This window comes from Zootoca vivipara, chromosome 12 (genome assembly GCF_963506605.1).
Source record: "Zootoca vivipara chromosome 12, rZooViv1.1, whole genome shotgun sequence".
In the NCBI taxonomy this organism is placed as follows: Eukaryota; Metazoa; Chordata; class Lepidosauria; order Squamata; family Lacertidae; genus Zootoca; species Zootoca vivipara.
This window is the reverse complement of record NC_083287.1, coordinates 4,220,908-4,246,578: the sequence shown is the minus strand read 5'-3', so window position 1 is coordinate 4,246,578 and position 25,671 is coordinate 4,220,908. Positions and strand designations below refer to the sequence as shown.

Below are 25,671 nucleotides of genomic sequence, written 5' to 3'. Positions count from 1 at the left end.
CCTTTAAAGCAGTTCAATATTATTATTTTCATATGAAGTTGTTGGTTTTAAAAACTGTGTGCAGCCACTTTGAAGTCTATTGAAAAGCAATATGCACAATCTAAAAACAGGTCATTAAATAAGCGCTGCTGGGGTCAAGGAGCAGAGGTTTGCCCACGAGAACCACCTAGTGAGTTAATGCCTGCGGGTAAGCAATTGTATCTCCTCTTATCCAAGGGTTTTTTGAATACATGCTATTTGATATTTTCTACTTGTCATTCCAATCATGTGACTCCTTTGTGCTGCTCTCTTCAATGGCTCCTTCTCTCTTTAGGTCTCCAATTTAAGATTCTTGCACTTACTTTCAAATATCTCCAGGGTCTTGCCCCTTTATACCTATATTTTCTTCTTCTCAGTCTCTCTGTTCTTCCTTGGACCTTCACTCCGTATAGACAAGCCTTCTAGATCAGCCTTGTGTATCCTCTCTGTTTCCTCTCTAAATTCCGTTTTCATTTCCCATCACTGTAAAGCCCCTCTGCTGTTGTTGTTTAGTCCTTTAGTCGTGTCCGACTCTTCATGACCCCATGGACCAGAGCACGCCAGACACTCCTGTCTTCCACTGCCTCCCGCAGTTTGGTCAAACTCATGTTCGTAGCTTCGAGAACACTGTCCAACCATCTCATCCTCTGTCGTCCCCTTCTCCTTGTGCCCTCCATCTTTCCCAACATCAGGGTCTTTTCCAGAGAGTCTTCTCTTCTCATGAGGTGGCCAAAGTATTGAAGCCTCAGCTTGACGATCTGTCCTTCCAGTGAGCACTCAGGGCTGATTTCCTTCAGAATGGATAGGTTTAATCTTCTTGCAGTCCATGGGACTCTCAAGAGTCTCCTCCAGCACCATAATTCAAAAGCATCAATTCTTCGGCGATCAGCCTTCTTCATGGTCCAGCTCTCACTTCCATACATCTCTACTGGGAAAACCATAGCTTTAACTATATCTCTACCCAGGATCAAACTCTTTTTATGTTTTGTTTTGTTTTGTTTTTAAATGAAAATATCTCCTTATAAAATATCTGGTCACTTTGCTTTATCCTGGCTGACTTTAAAAACTACAACTATTTTTTACTTTTATTTCCCTTTCCTCCTAATATGTTTCTTATTCATATAATGCAAAACTGTGCACAAGGTCAGGGTTACTTTTAAAGTCTAGCTATTTGAGGCAACATCACCACAGTTTGAATCCTAATTTCCCTTCCACGAACAAAACACATTATTTCTGAAGTAGGAATTCCCTCCCTCACTCTTCCCTCAGTTTTAAAATTTACTTTGAGGCCCTCTTCCCTCTGCAACTGCCCCATGCCCACCCCCATCCTCAAGATCTGCTTGAGGGTTTAGGGAAACTTTGGAAATGGGGCGGGAGGTGTTGTGGGAGCTGCAGGTGCAAGGAAAAGTCAGAAGAAACTGCACTACCTAGAAACACCTTAGAAGAACTCATGGTGATTATTTTGACAATGAGGGTGATGATGATGATGAGAACTACCTCCTCCAATAATAACAGAATCATAGAGTTGTAGAGTTGGAAATGAACCCCCAGGGTCAACCAGTCCAACCCCCTGCAATGCAGGAATCTCAGCTAAAGCATCCTTGACAGATGACCGCCCAACCTCTGCTTAAAAACATCCAAGGGAGACCGTTCCACTGTTGAAAAGCTCTTACTATCAGAAAGCTTTTCCTGATGTTTAGTCAAAATCTCCTTTCTTGTAACTTGAAGCCATTGGTTCTAGAGCAGAAGAAAACAAGCTTGTTCCCTCTTCCATGTGACAGCCCTTGAGATATTTGAAGATGTCTATCATATTCCCTCTCAGTCTCCTCTTTTCCAGGCTGAACATATCCAGCTCCTTCAACCGTTCTTCATTATGTTTGGTGTCCTGACCCTTTATCATCCTGGTTGCCCTCCTCTGCACATGTTCCAGCTTGTCAATATTCTTAAACTGTGGTGCCCGGAATTGGACACAGTATTCTAGCTGTGGTCTGACCAGGGCAGAATAGAGTGGTACTATTACTTCCCTTGATCTGGACACTATACTTCTGTTGATGCAGCCTAGAAGAGCATTAGCTTTTTTTTGCTGCTGTATCACACTGTTGACTCATGTTAGCCTTGTGGTCCACTAAGACCCCAAGATCCTTTTCACATGTACTACTAGTAAGCCAGGTCTCCACCATCTTATATTTCTGCATCTGGTTCCCCTGCCTAAGTGCAGAACCTTACATTTGTCCCTATTGAAATTCATTTTGTTAGTTTGGACCCAGTTCTCCAATCTGTTAAGGTCATTTTGAATTCTGATTCTGTCTTCTGCGGCATTAGCTACCCCTCCCAGTTTGGTATCATCTGGAAATGTTATGAGCATCCCCTCAGTTTCTTCATCCAAGTCATTTATAAAGATATTGACAACAACGGGTCCAGGACAGAACTCTGCAGCACCCCACTTATAACTTATTGCCAGGATGATGAGGAAGCACTCTTTAGGTTCAGTCAGTCAACTAGCTACAAAACAGTTACCTCATTCAACCCACATTTTACCAGCTTCCTTGCAAGACTATCATGGGGGATATTCTGAAATCAAGATACACTATGTCCACAGCATTCCCCTGATCCACCAAGCTTGTAACTTAATCAAAGAAAAGGGGGGGTGAGATTTGTCTGACATGAGAAACTCTTGCTGGGTCTTAGTAATCACAACATCCTTAATAAAAGTAAGTCAACAAATGTTCTCTGCTGTTTGATTTTTTAAGTCCATATTAAACATATTCAGTTCGTTTCCTCATGGGACCTGCATTCTAGACTTTTTGTCATGTTTTCAGCTTACCCATGAGAAATGTGTGACTGCCTCTGAAAATGGCAGCCCAGTATTGCTTCCTTTGTCCTCTGGAGGTATCTGGCAATACAAAACGCACCATGTGGTGTCAAGATCCTTTAGGTTTCCCTGCCCCAGTCGTGAAGAGAGGATAAGGAAACTCAGAGGAATTATTATGCTTCACATTTTGTTTACCAGACAGCAGCAGGAGAGGGAGGAGGAAATGTGTGGTTGCCATTTTCAGCCTCAACCTTGCAACTCTCACAACATTTTGTTCTGGGTCTCTATTTCACGATTAAGAGGGAAGAAGCGCAGAATATTTGATCAGCTCAGATGTGTTCCCATTGAGACCAAAGGTTCCTGTCATTCTTATGCGCTTAACCAAGAAGCCCCAAGAAGAAAACATGAAAAAAAGGCCTTGGAGATGCGTTTGTGTACATGTTGCTGGGTATCTAGAAAGCCTAATCCTCTTATCTCTTGTTCCCATGTAATTCCTCTGGTTTTAGAAAAGTATTAGGACTGGAGAGTTTTTCTGGTAGAAATGAAGGAGCTGCTCATAGTCTGCAATTTCATTTTATTACCAAGAATGCTGAAACCTAAAATTCCCAGCCATTATGGACAAACTATACAGAACTACGTCCTGTGTGGTTAGGCTACTTTGGGGCAGAGAACTACAGTAATTAACTAAAGAGATAATCAGTTCCAGGCCAACAAACACAAGTTGCATATATTCTTTACTACAGAGGGGAGACTGTATGCCGTTACAGAGCTACAGTTTCAGATAAGCAGTTATGGGCTTGAAAGGATATTTAAGACTTCTTTCATTTATGCATATAAGCTTTCAAGTTTTTTTTAAAAAAGGGATGTTAAGTACAATATGAACTGCTATTTGCTATGTCCCTAGACTTGGTCTCCTAACGCAACCATTCATCAAAATACAACGTGTTTTTTTGCCTGACGGGAGTGTCTTGTTCAATCAAAGGAAAACTACTGACAATCTTTTAAATATCCAATTCTAAACAATACCTACAGCAAGAGGCCTGATTTTGATTTATTGAATAATTTGACTAGAAAACACCTGTAGTCGCAACTACATTACGTGCAATCACTTCCATTTCTTTGTTGCACACAATCAAAAAAATACCAAAATAAAAATTGACAGCATAGTTATACCGCTCTGTTCCAGCACTACACAGTGGATATTAAATTGTGTGTGTTTAAACCATGGGTTACATATCACATTTCATTGATTTTCATAAGTAGCAAAACTCATCCACCAATGGCTACCAACAGAATGTAAAAACACATTTTTTAAAATCCTGATTAGGGAATAACAGAAAAATGTGTATCAGTCTTCCGTTTGCACTACATTTCTAACACAAAATCTTCACAAATTGTTATGCAGCAATTTGTGCACAGTTAGTTCTTTCTTTAATCAAGAAATCTGCCTGATTTTGAGCTTATTTCCCAAAGGCTAGGAATGAAGGTTATTCCATTAGGCCTTTGGGGAGTAGCAATCTAATATGTTTCTGAATTATTCCAGACTGAGCTGCACTGAACATGAGAACAAAGCCTGGATTCCACTGCAAGAGAAGACCAGCCTAACTCCCAGCTGGGAAGATTTAGGGAGAGATTTATATACATACAAACACTGAAGAAATTTTCCAAGTAATTGCGTGTATTTGCCCACTGTTGTCAGAGACTGTAAACCAATGTTTGTTAAAACACATCAGCAAGGTGCTGCCTCTGTTATCCATCTACCAGGTTCTTCATGCAGGTCATTAGAAAGAAATCTCATTTGCCTCCATTCTTTATCTCCTCACAGTGGAAGACAAAGAAGTGGAAGACCAAGAAAGATGAAAGGGAATTTAGTAAGTTACTTAGCATCTACAGTGGTACCTCGGTTTACGAACACCTCGGTTTACGAACTTTCGGTTTACGAACTATCCTAACCCGGAAGTTAGTAAACCGAGGTGCCGGAGGTCTACTGAGCGTCCGATGCCTTCGGGGAGGCCGGGCCTTCGCTCCGATGCCTCCTGGAGGCCCGCAGCGAAGGCCCGGCCTCCCCGAAGGCATCGGAGCAAAGGCCAAACCTCCCCAAAGGCATCGGAGCGTCGGATACCTTCGGGGAGGCTGGGCTTTGCTCCGATGCCTTTGCGGAGGCCGGGGAGCGTTTCCGTGACTGGGCTGCAGTCACGAAAGTGCTCCCCGGCCTCCGCAAAGGCATCGGAGCGAAGCCCCAGCCTCCGGAAGGCATCGGAGCCGGGACTTCACTCCGATGCCTTTGCAGAGGCTGGGGACCGCTTTCGCGGCTCCCCGGCCTCCGCAAAGGCATCGGAGTGAAGTCCCGGCTCTGATGCCTTCCGGAGGCCGGGGAGCGTTTCCGCGACTGGGCTGTGCAGCCGCGAAAGCAGTCCCCGGCAACCGGAAGCCGGGGACCGCTTTTGCGGCTGCACAGCCCAGTCGCGTAAACGCTCCCCGGCCTCCGCGAAGGCATCGGAGCAAAGCGGTTAATCCGTTCTAGGGGGTGTTTTTCCTCGTCTAGAACGGATTAATCAACTTCCCATTACTTTCAATGGGAAAGTTCACTTCGGTTTACGAACACTTTGGTTTATGAACAGACTTCTGGAACCAATTGTGTTCGTAAACCGAGGTTCCACTGTAGTATATATTAAGACAACAGTCCACTTACAAAGCAGCACATCTGAGTTGATCAGAAATGCATTACACGGGCCCTTACTCTCCTCTCTACAGTTCTGAAGAGGGGACAAGAGTCTCCCTTTTACATTCATCTCTCAATCCAGCATCCAAAATATACTTTCTGACCTCCCGTTGGGAGACATACACATGATGGCATTTGGTGGTTCTACCCTTGGCCTGTAGGTCCCTCACACTTAAACTGTAAGGTTATTTCCCCTTGGGCTGAAAGTTTGAGTCACCAAGACAAGGATAAAGGTAATGGTAAAGGTCCCCTGACAGTTAAGTCCAATTGCAAACGACTCCGGGGTTGCGGCGCTCATCTCGCTTTACTGGCCAAGGGAGCCGACATTTGTCTGCAGACAGCTTCCGGGTCATGTGGCCAGCATGACTAAGCCACTTCTGGCAAAACCAGAGCAGCGCACAGAAACGCTGTTTACCTTCCTGCCGGAGAGGTAACTTTTTATCTACTTGCACTTTGACGAGCTTTCAAACTGCTAAGTTGGCAGGAGCAGGGACTGAGCAACGGGAGCTCACCCCGTCACGGGGATTCAAACCGCCAACCATCCGATTGGCAAACCCTAGGCTCAGTGGTTTAGACCACAGCGCCACCCAGGTCCCTCAAGACAAGGTTGCTCCATCACAAAAATCTGTAAAAGCACCAAAGTTATTGAAATTTGCTACAATATTTTATATGTTGCATGCATATTAATGATAACAAGAGACAACTGTTAGAGATGATTAACAGATTATCTTAAAAAAATGTTTACTCTGTAAGCCCAGGATATGAAGAGTAGAAATATAATAGAAATATAATGTGGATTTCTAATTTTGTTTACTTTCATTACAGAGTGTTCTGAATGTTTTATACTATAGCAAATGCTTCTGGAATCCTGCTTAAACGAACAGTAAGGAGCAAATGTCTTCTGACACATTTTCAACAATAAAATGTTTTAAGGCAAGTAAATGAAGTGATAGTAACCTAGCACCCCAACAACTCAAGAGGACGTCAGACTTCATTTTTTGCTTTAACAATATTCCTACTATTTTTGTAACTAAGGGAAAATTCAAAAGCAGTTTGGGGGGAAAATTCACTGGACTAATACAAGCTTCTTTTTGCACCCCTATTTGGATCCTACTGACTAAAAATACACAAAAATAATACTATTCTACTCAGTAACGGGAATGCTTTGAATTATTTAGAATATGCAAAAGTTATTACTTTTTAAGGGTACCGCCCACAAATCCTTTCTGTACATATTGTAAACCACATTGGCCGCCTTATATTTTAAGTTGTGTTTGTTTGGAGCTAAAATTACATTTGCTGCACAGTGATGATGTATGAATTCCTTTATGCCTTGTTAATGAGGCAGGATAATATGTTCACCTCTTCACAGCCAATCCTAAGCACAGAATGGATTTCACAAATAGAGACAGCAGTATTCTGTGCAAGGAAAGACGGGTGCACCCATTCTATTACACTAGCATTATTACCAGTTCTTTCTACATATTAAGCATCAGATTTCTATCCCATCATGAAACCAACCCTTTAAGGTTCTCAGGTTATGAGTGGCCGAAATTACTCTAGGAATATGTGTAGGACAGTCATCCTTAGTCCTGTCGTCGTCGTCCCCAATCACCACTGGTTTCTGCTCCATCTAATAGTTTGCACGTATACCAGTGTTGTGGTTGCTAAAACACTATTTCAGCAGTAGTAGCACTATTCCAGGGGTCAGCAAACTTTTTCAGCAGGGGGCCGGTCCGCTGTCCCTCAGACCTTGTGGGGGGCCGGACTATATTTTGGGGGGGGAAATATGAACGAATTCCTATGCCCCACAAATAACCCAGATATGCATTTTAAATAAAAGGAAATGTTCTACTCATGTAAAAACATGCTGATTCCCGGACTGTCTGTGGGCCAGATTTAGAAGGTGATTGGGCCACATCCGGCCCCCAGGCCTTAGTTTGGGGACCCCTGCACTATTCAATTAGTTTACAGCTCTGTAGGTCTTAGTGCATCTCAGATGCAGCAGTTCTCACTGTCCATACTGACAACTTTTCTAGCGTAGCAATCCAAAGGAGCAGGTCTTAGGTAACTAATATAACAAGGAACTTCCACCTGGTTTCATTTTTAAATGTCACTGCCTAGTAAAAGGCAATTCCATCAGAATACTTGGAGAACAAACAAATTAAATAGACACTCAATTATTTGCAACGATGAACAAACACTGCAGTTTCATCAAAGTCAGCAAGCCCCTGTGTGAATATTCCATGTGTTCTTTTTTTCTTACACATGAACAATGAATAAGGAAATAACTTATAACTGGTCAGATCCAGCAAAAGAGATCCAAATGCACAGAAGAAGGTTTTGCCACACAGATTCCCTTGATGCACAGAAAAATAACAGTTTGGATGCAGATGTGATGTGCAGTTGAAATACCCAATACAACTCTCATGTGAACTGCAAGTTGTAGGCAGAGATATAGCTAGCAATGTGGATGCACATTTCAATCCACCGCCTTGGGCATCTAATTATACACAACAGCTGAGTGTAACTACATGAGGACTGAGACAACTGTGTGCTTTAAAAACTGTTCTAACATTAAATCCAGTCCTGAACATGCTTGGTCAGAAAACATATTTAATACTGCAGTCATATAGCATCATAGCTTTGTGGCCTTCAAAGGACAGAAAGTGGAAAGAAAACAAAAAACCTGCCAAAAGCAGCAGGCTAAGTAAGTCCAGTTACCGGAAGCCACTGCTAATGGTTTGGTGGCCATTCAAGCTGTGCTCAACAAAAAAACAAAAAAAAACTCAGTCAAACCCAAAGAGGGAAGCAGAAAGGCCAACTTTCTATCATATACCAATAATATGGTGGAGACGAAGGGAGGAGGCGAAGAGAAGAATGGACAATAATAATGTTTTGTGCCGGTGGTGCCAAGATCCCCTCACTGGTCCTTCAGACCAATCCATTCCCGTGTAAACCTGAGAGAGGATTAATCCTCAAGGACCACTGTAATGAGACCTTTAAAGCCTCAAGACCAGCAGCCCATCCCAGAGCATGGCAGCAGCCTGCTCCCAGAAGTCTTCTCTAGCAGAGTTACATCAAAGCAAACAGGGACCAGATAGCAGGATTCCCTGAGAATCCCTTATCTCAGCATTAGCGGATGCTTCTCCTCTGATTGTCTTGAACTGCCACCTGTCCCAGGCATCTTTGAAGGCAACGCTAAGTCTGTGATGGATCTGACCTCCTTGAGCTGAGATTCTTTTATGTCTTTCTTCATTTTCTGCTCTGTTACATTCCTTCTCTGCAATGCACACTACATGAAACAAAGGGAGTTCTCAGTCTTTGACTCACTGTCCCCAGCTATTTGAAAGCAGAAGGGAGGAGGGGGGGGGACAATGTTCAGGATTATACTCCATCTGCAATGTGGAGTTGTCCTCCAGAGACTAGCCTCTTATTTTTGAGAGGTCTAACTAGATGGCTTTTACACAACGGCGACTTGAAAATCGAGGGTTCAGTATTGCTAGGCGCCAAGATGAGAAGGCTGCATGTCAGAGATAACTTAAAAACAAAAAGATTCATGCTATAGAGATATATTAAGAATCACATTAAAGGAAAAACAACCAAGTAGCAAGCCACATGGCTATCATTCAATAATTAAAGGAACTGTATACAGCCCTCCTTCACTACATGCAAATATCCGTAATGCTTGTGCCTATCTATTATTTAAAATTTTTACAGGAGAAAGGATTTCATTTTAAGTTAAAATTAGGTAGGAAGCCCAAGGCATTAGCAAAGGTGCCCTGGGATTGATACTAATTGCTACTGATATTTCTAAATTCAAAAATCTTCTCAACCACCAGTTCCGGTCACAAAGAGTTACATAAGAAACTTACATAAAAATTGTCTTTTTAAAAAACATGGTATATGTTGATTTCATTGAATGATGAGCAAAGGTAAAACATGTGTTCCTCATTCCCTTGTTTTTCATTCTTCTCATTTTATGCAGTTTAATCAGATTCTCTCCTACGTTCCCAATTCCAAATCTTGACTCACCTGTATCCGATTAGGACCTGCTGCCTTGACAAAGGCCCAATTCTCACAATGAAATCTGTTTCAAAGCAGGCCTCATAGCTTGTCTGGAAAACATTAACCATAGTTGCCAGCTTGCACACAACAGGAAGCTATGGCTCCTTGCAACTTCTGGGATTCCCCACTTATGCAGGAGAAGCGAACCAGGAGAAAAGTAGCTGGATGCAAGTGCACAAAACTCGTGCACACCCTGTTTTATTAAGTCGTGGTTTCATTGTGTGGACTTGGCCTACATAGCAGTGCTGTCTAAGTAATCAAAGCCATCACTAAGGCCCAGCTGGAAACCTGAAGGCCTCACTAGACATCATTTATCTAGTAGGAACATCTCCACCCCCATCGTTCAACCCAGACACGGAGGTCCAGCTCCGAGGGTCTTCTGGCAGTTCCCTCCCTGCAGGAAGTGAGGTTACAGGGAACCAGGAAGAGGGCCTTCTCGGTAGTGCCGCCCACCCAGTGGAACATCCTTCCATCACATGTCAAGGAAATGAACACCTATCTTACTTATAAAAGACACCTGAAGGCAGTCTTGTATAGGAAAGTTTTTAACGTTTGATGTTATATCATGTTTTTAATACAGTGGTACCTCGGGTTAAGAACTTAATTCGTTCCGGAGGTCCGTTCTTAACCTGAAACTGTTCTTAACCTGAGACACCACTTTAGCTAATGGGGGCTCCTGTTGCCACCGCGTTGCCACCGCACAATTTCTGTTCTCATCCTGATGCAAAGTTCTTAACCCGAGGTACTATTTCTGGGTTAGCGGAGTCTGTAACCTGAAGCGTCTGTAACCCGAGGTACCACTGTATTCTGTTGGGAGCCATCCAAAGTGGCTGGGGAAACCCAGCCAGATGGGCGGGGTATAAATAATAAATTATAGTTAGAAACGGCCCAGGGTAATAGCAGGTGAGCTCATGCACAACCTCTTCCCGCCTCTTGACTGAATTCACACCTAGGGCCATTGGGATGCAGCATCCTTACTCTCCCAGGAACAACACCATGGCAAGGTGAAGACCAGCCTAGCTCCAGCTATGAAAAGTTGCAGGAAACCTGCACCTCCTTCCCCAGCCCTCAGCCTCGGAAAGACTTTGCTCCAGCTGCCACTTGTCCTACAGAAAGACACTTCGCCACTGCAGAAGAAAACTTTGTCACTGACTTAACAACCATGGGTTAAGGGTGGCTTTATGTATTGGTATTGTTTTGCTTCGCTGTAAACCACCTTGGAGATTATTTGATCAGAAGTTGGCAGGCGCAATCTTTAAAATAAATTAACAAGAAACAATTTGGCACTGGTTGTTTCAAAATCAGCATACTGAGTTAAAAAAACAAAACACAGCAGTTCTGATGTGCCGGATTAGGTGCAAGGAATGCTTTGTGAGCATCAGAGGAACTGAGGAGAGTTTTAAAGCAAAGTTCCTAGTTCGCAGTGTAAGCCAATGTTACCCCAAATCTCAATTCAAACCTATAAGGATATATTTTTAAGCTCATCTTTAACAAAATGGCCACATGAAGCCACAAACCCTAACTTTTTGACTAAGTGGCCTGATGGATTTATGAAATAAACTAAAGAATGTTTCATCCAAATGGTATGGTTTTTTTTACACAGTAAAAATTTCCCATGAATTAAGGAGGGGGGAGAATCAAAATCATGGTGATTTTCCCTTCACAAAAATTTACATTATGCCAAATATGCATATGGTATGAAGGTGATGGCAGACTGCAGCCAAACAAGAGTTTGTGTGTACTTGTGTGTGCAAAATTGTCATATATAACAAATCTACACATGAGTTTCATGCTTCTTATTACACAACATTGGTTTCTGTGTAAGCAATGGGTTGGTTGAGCCAAAGGCATTGTGGCAGAACTCCACAGTTTGGCACTGTCTACTTGTAAGCTACAGGCAGGAAGCCGTGTTGGTCTGATGTAGTTGAAACAAAAATTTAAAAAATCCTTCCAGTAGCACCTTAGAGACCAACTAATTTTGTCATTGGTATGAGCTTTCGTGTGCATGCACACTTCTTCAGAAGTAAACTTGTAAGCTGTTTTGTATTACAAAATCTCTCTTGAACATAGAGATAGTAGAAGAAAATTTGGTGCACATGTTCAGAATATTACTCTACTATTCAAATCAAAACACTAGAAGAATTCTTTTTAAGGAAAGAGAAGTTATAGCATACTGGAACGGATCCCCCCCTTGAGCACTGAGACAACGGCAGAGCCTGAGCATGTGGTTCCTCTGCACAGGGTGCCAAACCGAGGGGACACAAAATGATGATGATAATAAAACCTTCGTTTATATGAGTACCTACTCAAAGTAATAATAATGTGAAGCTTCAGTGAACCTACTGCATCCAAAGGAATTATTGTAAAAATAAGAAATATTTAGGGGGGGGGGTTGGCACCAAATTTTGTCCTTGCTCAGGGTGGGTGCCATATTACTGAAGTCTACCCCTGGCGCCACAATGGTATTTGCTTGATACATTAACAACCTAATTCTTCACCTGAAGAAATCAGTGGAAGTGGTCAAGTCAGTGTTTGCAACTGATAAATGAATTGCGTCCTGAACTAGCCAGACATATTTTCATATTTGTATCCTGATTCCCAGACATATTTTCAAGAGGAGCAGAAAGATGCAAAATGACAAAATATTTTCTGTTGACCATGTATTCAGTTATTTAATCTTAGTTTTGGTAGATAAATTATGTTCAACAAATAAAATATATTAATTAAATAACTTTGGGGGTAGGATAGCTATCTGCTGTTACTATTAGTGATGAAAAGACAATAGCCGCAAATTGGCTCAACAAACCCAGAAAAATGTTCTGGGTCCAACATCTGCCCTATAGATACTTCATAGGCACATATGCCTGAATTAATTAACCATTATCATCCACACTATAGGTTGCTATAAACAAAGCAGCAGAAAGAATACAGACCATGCTGGCACATGTACGCTTGTAAGACAAAAAAGAACTTTAAGGCACATCAATATAATGTTTAAATCAAGAAAAGTAATGCAATGCTATTACTTTCCCAAAGGCTGAAGTTTATTAACTCTCTGGTAGGACCTCAACAAATTTAGAATCTCCAGACTTCAAATCTGGCTTTCTGGTCTCCAAAAGGGGTGTTGAAAACTAATTAGAACTAATTAGAAATTAGGTAATTTCAGTTTATGCTTGAATCTTTGCAACTTTTTAAAGACTTTGAACAGTGAAAACCATAATTAATTGCACAGATTGGAACAGAGCATAAGCATGAGGCTAAATGCAGCAATAAAATTCTGATAGTATGGCTGGCTAGTAGTCAACATATAAGTAAGACAAAAGGTCATTGAAGAGCCAGAAGATTTCATTTTTTCATTATGAGTAGAAACACTTTTAACAGTCAAAATGATTCCAGTTTTCACAAAGAACAATGGGACCATCCAATTCAACTACTCTAAAGGGCTCCAGTACACTTTTTAAAAGTCAAATGTGAAATCTGAAGGGGTGTGTGTGTGTGTGTGTGTGTGTGTGTGTGTGTGTGTGTAACAAACAAAATGGTCAAACAAACCCAATGAGACATACTGAAGTAAAACATTCTTACTGGCTGCTGTTTTTAAGAGCCTCAGTCATGCAATGTCACATCCCATTCGCAAGGAAACAAATCAAGTTAAATGGGAACACACTAATCAACATAGAGGCGGCCTCTTGGGAGCAAATACAAGCCTGAAGATTAATTAAGATGTTTGAAAATGTAAATATAATGTGGGACCAAAAAGTCCCTACTTGTTTAGTTTCTAAGGATTCTCACAGATGGAGTGTGTTTTGGATATCAGCATATCTGACATTCACCTGCCACATGGGACTGTACTAATTCTTGTCGTGATCCCTACTATTTCAAATGGCAGACTGGGGAATCCATTGTTTCATCCACAAAGGATAACAGCCTAAAAGGTGATTGCTTAGGGATTGTTGTGCACAAGCTCGCACAGCGCAGCTTTGCAGTGTTTTTCCAATACTGTTTCCATAATTTACTGTTTAATGCACAATCAGCAAAGTGAAAAGCTGCCTCAAGTTGCTTTCTAATATCTGTTTTTCTCAGCTTGACAGAGTGGTTTGTGACATTCTAGATGCCAAAGTTCTTAAGGACCTTTTGATGAGAAATTATCTTCAGAAAAAGTACAGGACAGATTCAGATGGAAATGGTCTGTTTGTGTGAGTGATATTACTTACAGAAACTCTCAGGTCATAACCGTGACAAACTCCTGCAGTTTCCATAGCTCACTGAAGCACACTTTTGCTAAGATTTGGGGGTTTCAAACTTGACTATGGCATTGTTCCTACAAGTAGATGATTTACATTATTAAAGAAAGTAGCTTAAAGTTAGGCATCATGGAAAACGTGGGAAGGCCACAGAAAATGGAAGGCCCCAAATTCCCCCCTCTCTCCTTGAATTGTAACAGGCAGAACATATCCACAAATTTAACACCCCCGGACCAAGTTGCTGGCTGTGACTTGCAAGAAAATACATATAACATCATGTCATATAAGAAGAAGAAGAAGAAGAAGAAGAAGAAGAAGAAGAAGAAGAAGAAGAAGAAGAAGAAGAAGAAGAAGAAGAAGAAGAAGAAGAAGAAGGAGGAGAAGGAGAAGGAGAAGGAGAAGAAGAAGAAGAATTTATTATTTCTACCCAGCCACTCTGGGCGGCTTTCAACAGAACATTTAAAACGGGGGGAAACTTCAAACATTAAAAACTTCCCTAAACAGGGCTGCCTTCAGATGTCTTCTAAAAGTTGGATAGTTGTTCATTCCCTTGACATCTGATGGGAAGGCGTTCCACAGGGCAGGTGCCACCACTGAGAAGGCCCTCTGCCTGGTTCCCTGTAACCTGACTTCTCGCAGTGAGGGAACCACCAGAAGGCCCTCGGCGCTGGACTTCAGTCTGAACAATGGCGGTGGAGATGCTCCTTCAGGAATACAGGGCCGAGGCCATTTCAGGCTTTAAAGGTCAGCACCAACACTTTGAATTGTACTGGGAGCCAATGTAGGTCTTTCAAGACCGGTGTTATGTGGTCTCGGCAGCCACTCCCAGTCACCAGTCTAGCTGCCGCAATCTGGATTAGTTGAAGTTTGCAGGTCATCTTCAAAGGTAGAGCGCATGCAGTAGTCCAAGCGGAAGATAACTAGAGCATGCACCATGCTGGCGAGTCAGCCTGCATACCAGATGGAGCTGGTAGACAGCTGCCCTGGACACAGAATTGACCTGTGCCTCCATGGACAGCTGTGAGTCCAAAATGACTCCCAGGCTGCACACCTGGTCCTTCAGGAGCACAGTGACCCCATTCAGGACCAGGGAGTCCCCCACACCCACCCACACCCAGTCCCCCACAAACAGTACTTCTATTTTGTCAGGATTCAATCTCAATCTGTTAGCTACCATTCTTCCTCCAACCTCCGTCCTCCAGACACACACATACACAGGACCTTCACTGCCTTTACTGGTTCTGATTTAAAAGAGAGGTAGAGCTGGGTATCATCTGCATACTATTGAACACCCAGTTGATCTCTCCCAGCAGCTTCATATAGATGTTAAAATGCATGGGGGAGAGGATGGAACCCTGAGGCAACCCACAGGTTAGAGCCCAGGGGTCTGAACACTCATCCCCCACCACCACTTTCTGGACACGGCCCCAGAGAAAGGAGCGAAACCACTGTATAACAGTGTCCCCAGCTCCCAGCTCATCTGGATAGTCCAGAAGGATGTCATGATCGATAATATCAAAGGCCGCTGAGAGATCCAGCAGAACTAGGAAACAGCTTTCAACTTTGTCCCTAGCCTGCCAGAGATCATCAACCAGCGTGACCAAAGCGGTTTCAGTCCCATGATGAGGCCTGAATCCCGACTGGAAGGGGTCCAAATGGTCTGCATCTTCCAGGCGCACTGGAGTTGTTCAGCAACCACCCGCTCAATTACCTTGCCCAATAGTGGAAGATTTGAGACTGGGCAATAGTTGGCCATATTAGTCGGGTCTAAAGATGTTTCTTTAAGAAGCGATTTAATGACCGCCTCTTTCAGTGGGTCTGGGAAGGCTCCCTCACAGAGGGAAGCATTCACCACTCTGCAGAGCCCATCACCCAGCCCTTCCCAGCTCACTTTTATTAGCCAGGTTGGGCAAGGATCAAAGGAGACAGGTAGCTGGTTTCACTCGTCCAAGCAGCCTGTCTACATCCTCAGAGGTAACAGATTGGAATTGATCCCAAGCAACTTGACTAGACAAGACTCTAGCACTCTCCCACCCCGGCCCTGCTCCCACGGTGGAGTCTACCTCTTTCCAAATCTGAGCGACTTTATCTGCAAAAAACGTAACAAAATCATTGCAGGAGATCTTGGGGGCCTTATCAGGCCCCAATGTCGCAGGTGGTTCTGTTAAATTACGAACCACCTGGAAGATTCTCCTGCTGCTGTTTTCTGCAGATGCGATAGAAACGGTGAAGAAGGTCCTCTTCACCGTCGCCATTGCTACTTGGTAGGCTCGAAGTTGAGCTCTATCCCGTGTTCGGTCGGATTCAGAATGAGTTTTCCGCCACCAGCGCTCTAGCCATCTCAATGATTGTTTCACTGCCCTCAGCTCTGGGGAAAACCACGGGGCTGTCAAGGCCTCCATCCAATCGGAGAGGGCGCTTTGGAGCCAGACAGTCGATAGCCCTGGTTAACTCCGCATTCCAGCGGGCCACCAAGGAATCAGCTGAAACGCCATCAACATGGGATAAAACATCCCCTACCACTTTCTGGAAACCATTTGGATCCATTAAGTGGCGGGGGCGGACCATCCAAATCGTTCCCACCTCTTTGTAGAGGAAAAGGGTTGTGGAGAAGTCCAGTTGCACCAGGAAGTGATCTGACCATGACACTTATTTTGTTTTGCTTTTACTTAGTATCAGATCACCAACATCCATAGAGGTAAACACTAGGTCTAAGGCATGTCCATGACTATGAGTTGGGCCAAACTTATTCAGGGACAGTCCCAGTGAGGCCATGCTTTCCATGAAGTCCTGAGCAGCCCCTTGTAAGGTCGTATTGGCATGGATGTTAAAATTCCCTAGGACAACCAAACTAGGTGTCTCCAGGAGAACATCCGCCACGACCTGAAGCAGCTCGGGCAGGGAATCCTTGGTGCAGTGAGGATGTTGGTACACCAGAAGGAATCCTGTACTGCCCCTATTGCCCAACTTCCAGAACATGCACTCAGAAAACTGGGTCTTCCCAATAGGAAACCCGGTGCAAGCTAATGACTTCCTAAAAATCACTGCAAACCCCACCTCCCCACCCATATGACCTGGGTTGCTGTGCGTTAAGAGAAACCTGGTAGACAAGCAGCGGCAAGAACAGGCCTCCAGCATGTTACTTGGGAGAATTCCACAAAGGAACTGTATTTTCAGTGGCATACCCAAGTCATTCCCTTTTTCCAGGATACACCATTCCATTCTCCCTCCATTTCCATTTCCATCAACAGTCAGCATCGTGTACAGGACTAACTGATCAAACATTAAACTGTTTGGGGTGTGCTCTGCCCCTTGAGCTTTTTTTCCTAAAGCGCCCCCCCCCCACACACACCGCTGTACTTCTGAAAGCCTGCTGATAGCTTTGTCCTGTGTGTGGATTGTGCTGTTCACTATGAGAGAATTAAATAACTCATAGAGCAGGACTGGGGAACCTTAGGCCCAAGGCCAAATGCAGCCCCCCAGTCCCTTAGATCCCTCAGATCCCTCCCCAGGCCATGCCCTCTCCTCAAACACATCCCTAACCAGACTGACCTATTTCCTCCCTCAGTGCTTTTGGCTGAGTGAATCATGTCCTGGAAGTATGATAATGCCCATTGCTTGCCCGTATTTTGCTAGAATGCAGCCTTACATGCAATCTTAGATGAGGTCGTGCAGAGCCAAGATGCAATAATGGGCTAGACAAGGGCCAATTAACTGAAACTGGACCTTGGCAAGATGGAGGTCCTATGAGTGGGTAGTTCCTGGGCCTAGGAGTTGGGCAATGTGCCTGTTCTGGATGAGGTTGCATGCCTACCTAAGGAAAGTTTGCAGTGTCTAGGAAAGCTTTTTCATTCACCTTTGTTACTCAAAGCCCATGTGGCTACAGCAGCTGGGAGAGCCTTCACCTGCTATTGTGTCAACTCCTGGACTAGGACAGCCTGGTCCTTGTGATCTATGCACTAGTAGCTTCCAGACTGAATTGCTTGAACACAAGCTATGTGGAGGTTTCCTTTAAGGTTGGTCTAAAAGCTGCAACCAGTGCGACAAACAGGAAAGGAAGATTACTCAGTGGAGTAGCCAAATTCTCTTCCTGCCCTGTCCAGGCCCCCTCCTCCTGGAAATTCACCAGACTGCCTCTCTTCCCATCTTTTGATGGATGGTAAAGAGGGCTTTCTTATTCAAGTCTAATCAATGACCTGCTGTGTTTTATAACACTGCCTCTTTCTTGTTACCAGTGTTTGAAATTAGCCAGGTGCCAGGCACATTATGCACCTATTGGCCACTTGCAACCAAGTGAAGAAGCCCAGGCACCAGGATGGCGCCTGATATCTCCACCATTTAGAGGTACATGCCTGGGGATCCTTGGATCTAGACTGTTTTCACACACCAACATCACACCTTGTAGAATTCATCAGTCGTATTTTATCTGCACAATCAGAATGAATTTCAGGGACCAAAATGCTTTTTCTCTCCAGCCTGAGAAGAAGCTGTGAACAATATTATAGCTATTGTTGTAACTTGTCTTCGCTTACACCAGCTCACTGCCCTGCTCACAGTAGTGAAGAATATTCTTACGTTAAGAATGGTCTGTGTTAAAAGAGGTGGGAACAGGCCATATATATGTGGACTGTCCCTAGTTCAAGTGACGTCTCTTCTTTAAGTTCTCAAAGTTCTTAACCTGGCTCAAGGTTGTCATCGGAAATAGCCAAATGTTTAACTGATAATCAATCACAGTCAGTCCATCATTTGAAAAATAAGACTTTACAGCCTTCTTGCACCAAAATGGCAACTAAGACATTCCGATTTGCCAACTATAACCTTGGCTTAGGGAGCCATTTGGCGTCTAGCTTATATATTTGAGTTTCTAACACTGTTTGTTACTCTTTAAATAACTACTATTGCAAGCTACTTTTGTTATTATTTGAATAAATAAGTGGGGTCTAAATATTAGCCTAATATTAGCCTAATGCTCTGTTTCTGTATGCTGCCATGCATTTCAATGTGAATTACACAATTGAGACACAGATGTCGTTTGAAAACAACACACAGCCAAAACAAACAAACAAACATGGAGGACGTGGTGAGAAAGAGAGTTGGCCTGCTCAAGCCTCCAACAGCTTATAGTAGGTCTGGGGGTGGGGGGTAGAGAGGTGCAGGCAGCTAGGTGGTAAATCTCTTCCTCTGCACCATAATAGCAGAGCCTCACCAATACAGAGCTAGAACACCAAGTTTGGCTACCCAATGCAGGGGAAGGCCTCAAAGGGAAGAGAAAAGGGGTGCCCTTGGTCCCCTCCTCACTGCTGAAACCAATTTAAACAAGATTACAAGACTCCCATTATAAGCTGCCTGAAACGCTGAACGGGAGCACACTTCTTAAGGGGTGGGACTACACTGCAACTTTTTGCTGCAGATCCCACTTATTTGTGGATGAGGTGGTAAAACTGTGCCTGAGACTGTATTGCTTTGGACTGCAGTTGAGGGTTCATGTGAAAGGATGCTAATATGCACATCTCCCTCTCTTTCTATGGTAATGTATTTGATAGTAAAGCAATTGCAATGTTTGTTGTTTTTTAATGCTGTTGTGATTATTGTGAGCCCCTTTGAGCTCAACATTTCTTGCTGGAAAAGCAAAATACAAATATTAAATCAACAGCACAGCTTAGCCTGCCGCACTTTACATATATCCAGGCTGGGAGTAATAGTGGAGGCTGTGGTCATCACTTGTAAAGATCAAAACCTATGTGGGATATGCAGAAAACCCAGTTCTTCTACAAGGTTCTACATGACCACGGGTGCCATTTGAAGGCCATTCTTAACCTAGGCAATCGCCCTTTTGCTGCAGCATTCACACAGCAGTGATCTGTGGCCTGGAAGCAAGTTGCATTGGCACAATAACGATGTACACAACAGGCCAGCACAGCTTTTCAAAACCCATTAAACAAGATGCCAGGCTGCATGGAACCCTGCACAGATTAAGTGATTTCCACGCACCGAATGCCTTGCATAAATTGCCCCCTAGCCTCCACTTGTGAACTTGCCAAGAATTACACACTGTGTGCTGATTGGGGTCTGTAACATGCACTGTAGACTTGGGAGAAGATATGGTAAGATGTCAATGGGTCAAAAGTGCATAGCTGCCAAGTTATCCCTTTTTTTAAGGGATTTTCCCTTATCCTGAATAGGCTTCCTCGCGAGAAAAGGGAAAACTTGGCAGCTATGCAAAAGTGGTATTTGTCATGTCTACCGTATTTATGTTTCATTTCTACTTAATCACTGCATTGTTACAAAAGAATCATTGCCAGGTTCTGGCATTTAATTATGCTGGATTAAATTGAGCCATGTAATGTTTTCACAGAAAACTACACTAAAACAAGTAATTTTCAGCTAGTCACCTAGGATCGGCAAAGCAGGAACAATATAATACACTGTACATATTAGAGGCTGGAAATTCACCTGTTTCTGAAGTGTAGCTCATACTTGGTGAATGTTGACATCACCATGTGAAAACTCTTTGTCTTTAATCATGCTTAGTTATATACACACATGTTCCAATGAAATCAGTGCTGCTTGCATGAGAATAACCAGATTTAGGATTGTAGATTGTGACTACAACCTAACAAAAAATTTAAAATCACGTATTAATACTAGCACATAGGTTTTATAGACTTTTAGGCTTTTGAAGTTTTTCATGGTAAATCCTCTCAAAGACTTTTCAAACTAGGGGGAACTTTAAAAGCATTTGAAAAGATTTGGTGTGGAAGAACTGAAAAGAAAAACAAAAAACAAAACATACCTCTGGCATGTTCACAAATCTACTGTGCACTAAGAGCACAGCCAGGATAAATGATATGAAAACCTCTGTGGCATCTAAACTTTTTCCTTGAATGCCAAAGAAAACTAGTGTCCCTTTTCTTATCCAACCTACATGTATATTATCAACTGCCATCTTTTATTGTCAGACTCTGTTTTAAAGACAGGCTATCCTGGTGAGACTTAACATTTGTATGTAAGACACTCTTTGATCTGTACCCTGATGAGTGAACATTCTCCTTTGCTGCTAACCCAACTAATGAAGGGATAAAATTAGCTTTTCTCCCCAGCACTCTCTTTACCACAAAAAAACCCATGCACTAATCAGCTGTCCTCACTAATCAGTCATCTGGCTAATGACCTTTTGCCTCGAAACACTAACATTTCTGAATGAAGGGGGGGGAGGAGTGTGGCAAGACCCTTAGTGGTCCTTTTTAAGGGGTCTTAAGTCTCTCATCTGGTATGAGAAACTGAAAGGTTAAATGGCAAGCACACACCCTGACTAGATGATAAATCTATAATCAAAAGGCACAGACCGACACCTCAATATGTGCTTCATTAAAACACAGCTAAGTGATTTTCTCCCTCCTCTTTAAAAAACTAGAAACAGATGAAAAATTTGCTTGAAACTCCCACATACTCTGCTTGTGGAGAAATCTGTTTGCACATCTGTGTCAAAGTGTCACTTGATTTTTTACTTTTTAGTATCAATGGCTGATGAGGAATTCCAAAGTTGAAACTCATTCATGTTCTCTCACTCTCTAGCTATATATTGCATCTGGGGGCAAAGCACATGATCACGCCTGCAGCCTTATTTCAGCTGCTTGTGATATTACTGATAAAAGAAAAGACCATAAAGAAGACTTTTCTAATTTTGCAAAACAGTTCATCACCCTGCTTATTCTCTCAACATTTCTTCCTCCCCAACCTATCACCACACCCAAAATTCTACTTTCTCTGTAACAAAATGCAACTAGCAGCAACAGTTGGGATGCTCTTCTTTGCAGAGGCTCCTGTGTGAGCCTCAGGAAAGCGAGTGCTGTAACAGCAGGACGTATCAAAACTCCATTCATTTCAATGTGATTTCAGGGGGGGGGGGGGGCTGTGCTTTTTGTTAACTTTAAGGGCATGCAGTTAACTGCTCTGGGGGACAGTTCCTTCTCTTTCTGACTCCCAGCTCCCCACTCCTGCCAAGTTTCTCAATAAACAGAAGAATGTTTTCAAAAGTCTTATTAATGCAACCCTTCTCAAAACTATGTTGAACATGCTATGGAAGGTGACGGTCCTGATTTTGCTTCCTAAAAATGAACTTGAATTAAATACTTACGGTAAGGAGGATCCATATAGCCATTCCTGGGGTCCATGGCAAAGACTGCCGCTCGGTAAGGTACGGATGGTTCAGGAAGGTGTGGAATAGATCCATGTATCTCCTTCTTGATCAATGAGGCCCTTTCCTCGCTAGATGTCGAAGGCTCTTCGCTGATTTTACTGAGGCCTTGCCCGCCTTGTGGCTGCATTGTGATTGCGTTTCTTCTCTCTCTGTGATAGGTCTGCCCAGGACTTTCATCCTCTAGGGAGGGGGGAAAGAGAGAGAGACAGAGGTTTGGGAGGGGGAAGAGAAATTTTAAGCTCAGCTGCTGCAAACGATCAAAGTTTTTAAAGTTTCCTCTTCCATTAGGCATGATCTGCGCCACAATATAAGTTTAGAGGACCAGAGACACACGTGTGGTTATGAAAGATGTTCCTGGGTACAGGTTGGAGGAGGAGGGAGAGGGGGACGTAAGCCACTCAGTGCAAGTGGCAGTTGGGCAGTAGATCATCATCACCCCATTCGCTGATGCATTTACTAGAGGGGCCATTAATCGTGCAGAAATGGACACTGGCTTGCTATTTTCTTTCCTCTGGGACAAGAAGGCTTGGAAGTTTTGGCTGCTGGACCGGGAGGGAAAAAACAATTTGTCACGAATCGCAAAAAAGATGAACTCTGCTAGCAGAAACTAAATCAAGTCTAGCCACCCACTGGTGCTTTGTATTGGCTAGCATGCTCCTTTATGCCTCCACAGAAGTACTACTGATAAGAGAAAAGCTCCTCGCCATTAAAGGGAGATCTCAGTTATTAAAATTAAGCCACAATGGGCCCCTAAAAAACCTGGAGCCTCTGGGTGCAGAAAAGTACAACAGTCTGAACCAAAAGTTTAAAATGTTATATCGATCTGTTGCGTGTATCACAACATGAACAACATAGTCCATCTGAATCATCAAATGCACACATCTATTCGACATTTTAAACTTTTAGCTCTAATAACTGCACCCCAAATGCCCTAGAATAGCTCTTGAGGGAATGACAGAATCATGATTGGGGGATGGGGGGAGTGATTGCCCAGACTTTCAGAGGTGTATATATTTCAATGGAACTACAAAACTATTTGAGTGGTTGCTTTGATTCTCATGAGTGGTTTAGGATATTTTAATATAGAATTATTAGTAGAATGTCAAAAGGCTCAGTACAAGGTGTAGTTAAGTTTCTCTTAGAAATACATTCACGAGCTATTCTTCAACGCAACACATTTACCAATTTAGAAAACGTTAAGAAGCAGAAAGAACCGCATTATGATTGTTCACTTAGCCATAAAAATCTACACTACGAAACTCAAGAGGGGGGAAAGAAAGAAATATGAAGGGGGGGGGAGATTTATCTGCTGGCTTGTACAACAACAGAAATTCCTGAGCACAACACAGACCTCTTAACCATGTCTCTAAGGAATCGGCCGAGGCAGCTGTTTTAGCTCATTCACCTGAATGAATAAGCAGGATGCACCTTTAAAACACAATGGCCTCTCTCTCACCTGACCTGTTCCTGAAGTGTCCCGTGAGCCAGTCTATGGACAACCAGCCACTCCATATATGAAGAGCGATCTCTGGGATAAATCCAGGTGCCTATGGCACCCCAAGAGATGTCACCAGCCCAGTCCATGAAATTCACAATATAAAGGCTCTGGACTGACATTGGGGGGTGGGGGCCCATGGAGGATTGTCTCAGATGAAGGCCAATTAGGAAATGGGACAAATGAAATGTGCATCCATTTAAATGAAAACAAGACTTGCTTCCATACCTGAGACAAGAAACTTGCCTCTCACAATGCTTTCCTACCACCCACAGCACATCTCATAGAAAAGCTTAAGGAAATAGGATTAATGCAAGTGGGCAGCCATCATTTCTGTGCAGAATACTGTCCTGACCTGCAAAAGCTGTCTTCTAAAGTATTTCTGATGGTTCTGAAAACTTTTTGTATTCAACCCCAAGGAGCGGAGTTCAAATAATAGTTTTGGATAAACACCTAAGATGTTTTAGACACATAACTAAAATGAAAAGTGTGAATGCAACAAATAAATTTGCGAACATGTGCTGCCAATCAGGTACACTCAGGGAACTGTGATTAGCTGCAGCTTCTGGATGAGACAACAACCTGTGGCAAAGCTGTGTTTAACTCTCTGTCGTGCATGAAATGGCCCCAACTCTCATTTATTTGTTCTGAATGGGTAAAATCAATCAAAGGCCTGTAAATAAATTAAGTATGTGTAATAGCCCAAACTTCCAAACATGAAGTCATCATATTGGAAGATTAAAGTATGCACACAAGCAAAAATAATGTTTCTGGCATAGTGAGGAAGCTAAAATGCCTCACGACATTTAGGCATCTCATGTTTGGGAAAGAAAAAGGAGAGAAAGAGAGAGAGTTGGGGAGCACTATGAGGTATTTCTGTATCAATTGCACACTTTTATAACAACCTCGCAATCATGCTAAATACACTGCTGCAAAATGAATCAAGAAGTTACTTTTATATAGGCTAATTCTGCATTAAATATTATAATTTTAAAATATAAAAATTTATTTCAAATTTGCTCCATGTTGGAGTAGCAACAGAAAGGATCTGTGGCAAGTCCATTAAGTATTGCAGTGTAGCTTAAGATGCTTGAAAACTTCATATTATAATATAAATTCAAGTTTATTTTAAATTCCATTAGTTTTGAAGGAGACTGAATTCTGCATTTCACAGCATTTTGGGAAAGCCAGCCCTGGAGAGTACAGCAAAATCCCATGGTTCCCCCTGCTATTTTGCTTCACTATGCACAGGTATTTGTTGCATATTCTTGATTGACATTTTGCAATCTACTTTACAGTTAAATTAGTTGTGAACAGTGCAATTGCACTGAAATATCCTAAAACACTTAACACTTGGAAACGAAACAGGTAGCCCTAACCCTGGACACTTTACTTCCCGTTAGAACCTTTTATAATTATTTTCTCTTGCTGCCTACTGCAGTCTTTTAAAAGTGCAGTGCAAACCCTATCTGTTAAAAGTATATCCCATTATTGTTTTGCTTCCAGCCACTTTATATAGACACATTTAGGCTGGAAGACAAGATAAACAATTTGTGTGTGTTAGAAATACTACGATGTTTAGATATTAGATGTGATTAGGTCCAGTGCTGTTTCCTTAACAATGTAATACACTGAGTCATAACTTGGCACTGATTTTATCTTGCCTGTAAAGCTGTGATCCTAACACTTCCTCGGGAGTAAAGTCCAGCAGTGGATTTACTGTCAAATTAATCTGCTTACAGTTGGAGTGAAATTACACTGTACATTAAATATGCCACCACAAAATACAATATGTGAGGGGGTTCAACTTGTTTTGTTCTGTCCCTCACAATAAGTCACTTCTTAACTGTAATGTTTTTTTAAAAGGATGAGCCCACTTTATGGATGAAACCTGAAGCCTTTACTATGTTGGTTAAAAAAAAGAGCAAAATATATTTGATTTTAACAAAAAATATGGTGTTCTGTCAATAATGCTTTTCTTTCACAAAAGTAACACCACTTACTGGTGATGCCCAAACCGCCTCTTCTCCCCCTGCCCTCCTTTTGTGTAACACGACATTTTTGTATTAATGAGAAATTCCAACGAACAAACCATTCGTTAAGAGTTTACTTCAT

The 25,671-nt window shown here is 42.6% G+C and overlaps 1 protein-coding gene across 2 annotated transcripts in view; it reads right to left on the bottom strand.

Annotated features, from left to right (window-relative positions):
* GLI3 (GLI family zinc finger 3) overlaps positions 1 to 25,671 on the bottom strand; it is a 251,261-nt gene that overhangs the window by 133,771 nt on the left and 91,819 nt on the right. For both annotated transcript variants that reach the window (XM_035129597.2, XM_035129598.2), the window contains exon 3: positions 21,999 to 22,241. In XM_035129597.2, coding sequence (XP_034985488.2) covers positions 21,999 to 22,241 — 243 coding nt within the window. The remainder of the gene's footprint in view (positions 1 to 21,998; positions 22,242 to 25,671) is intronic.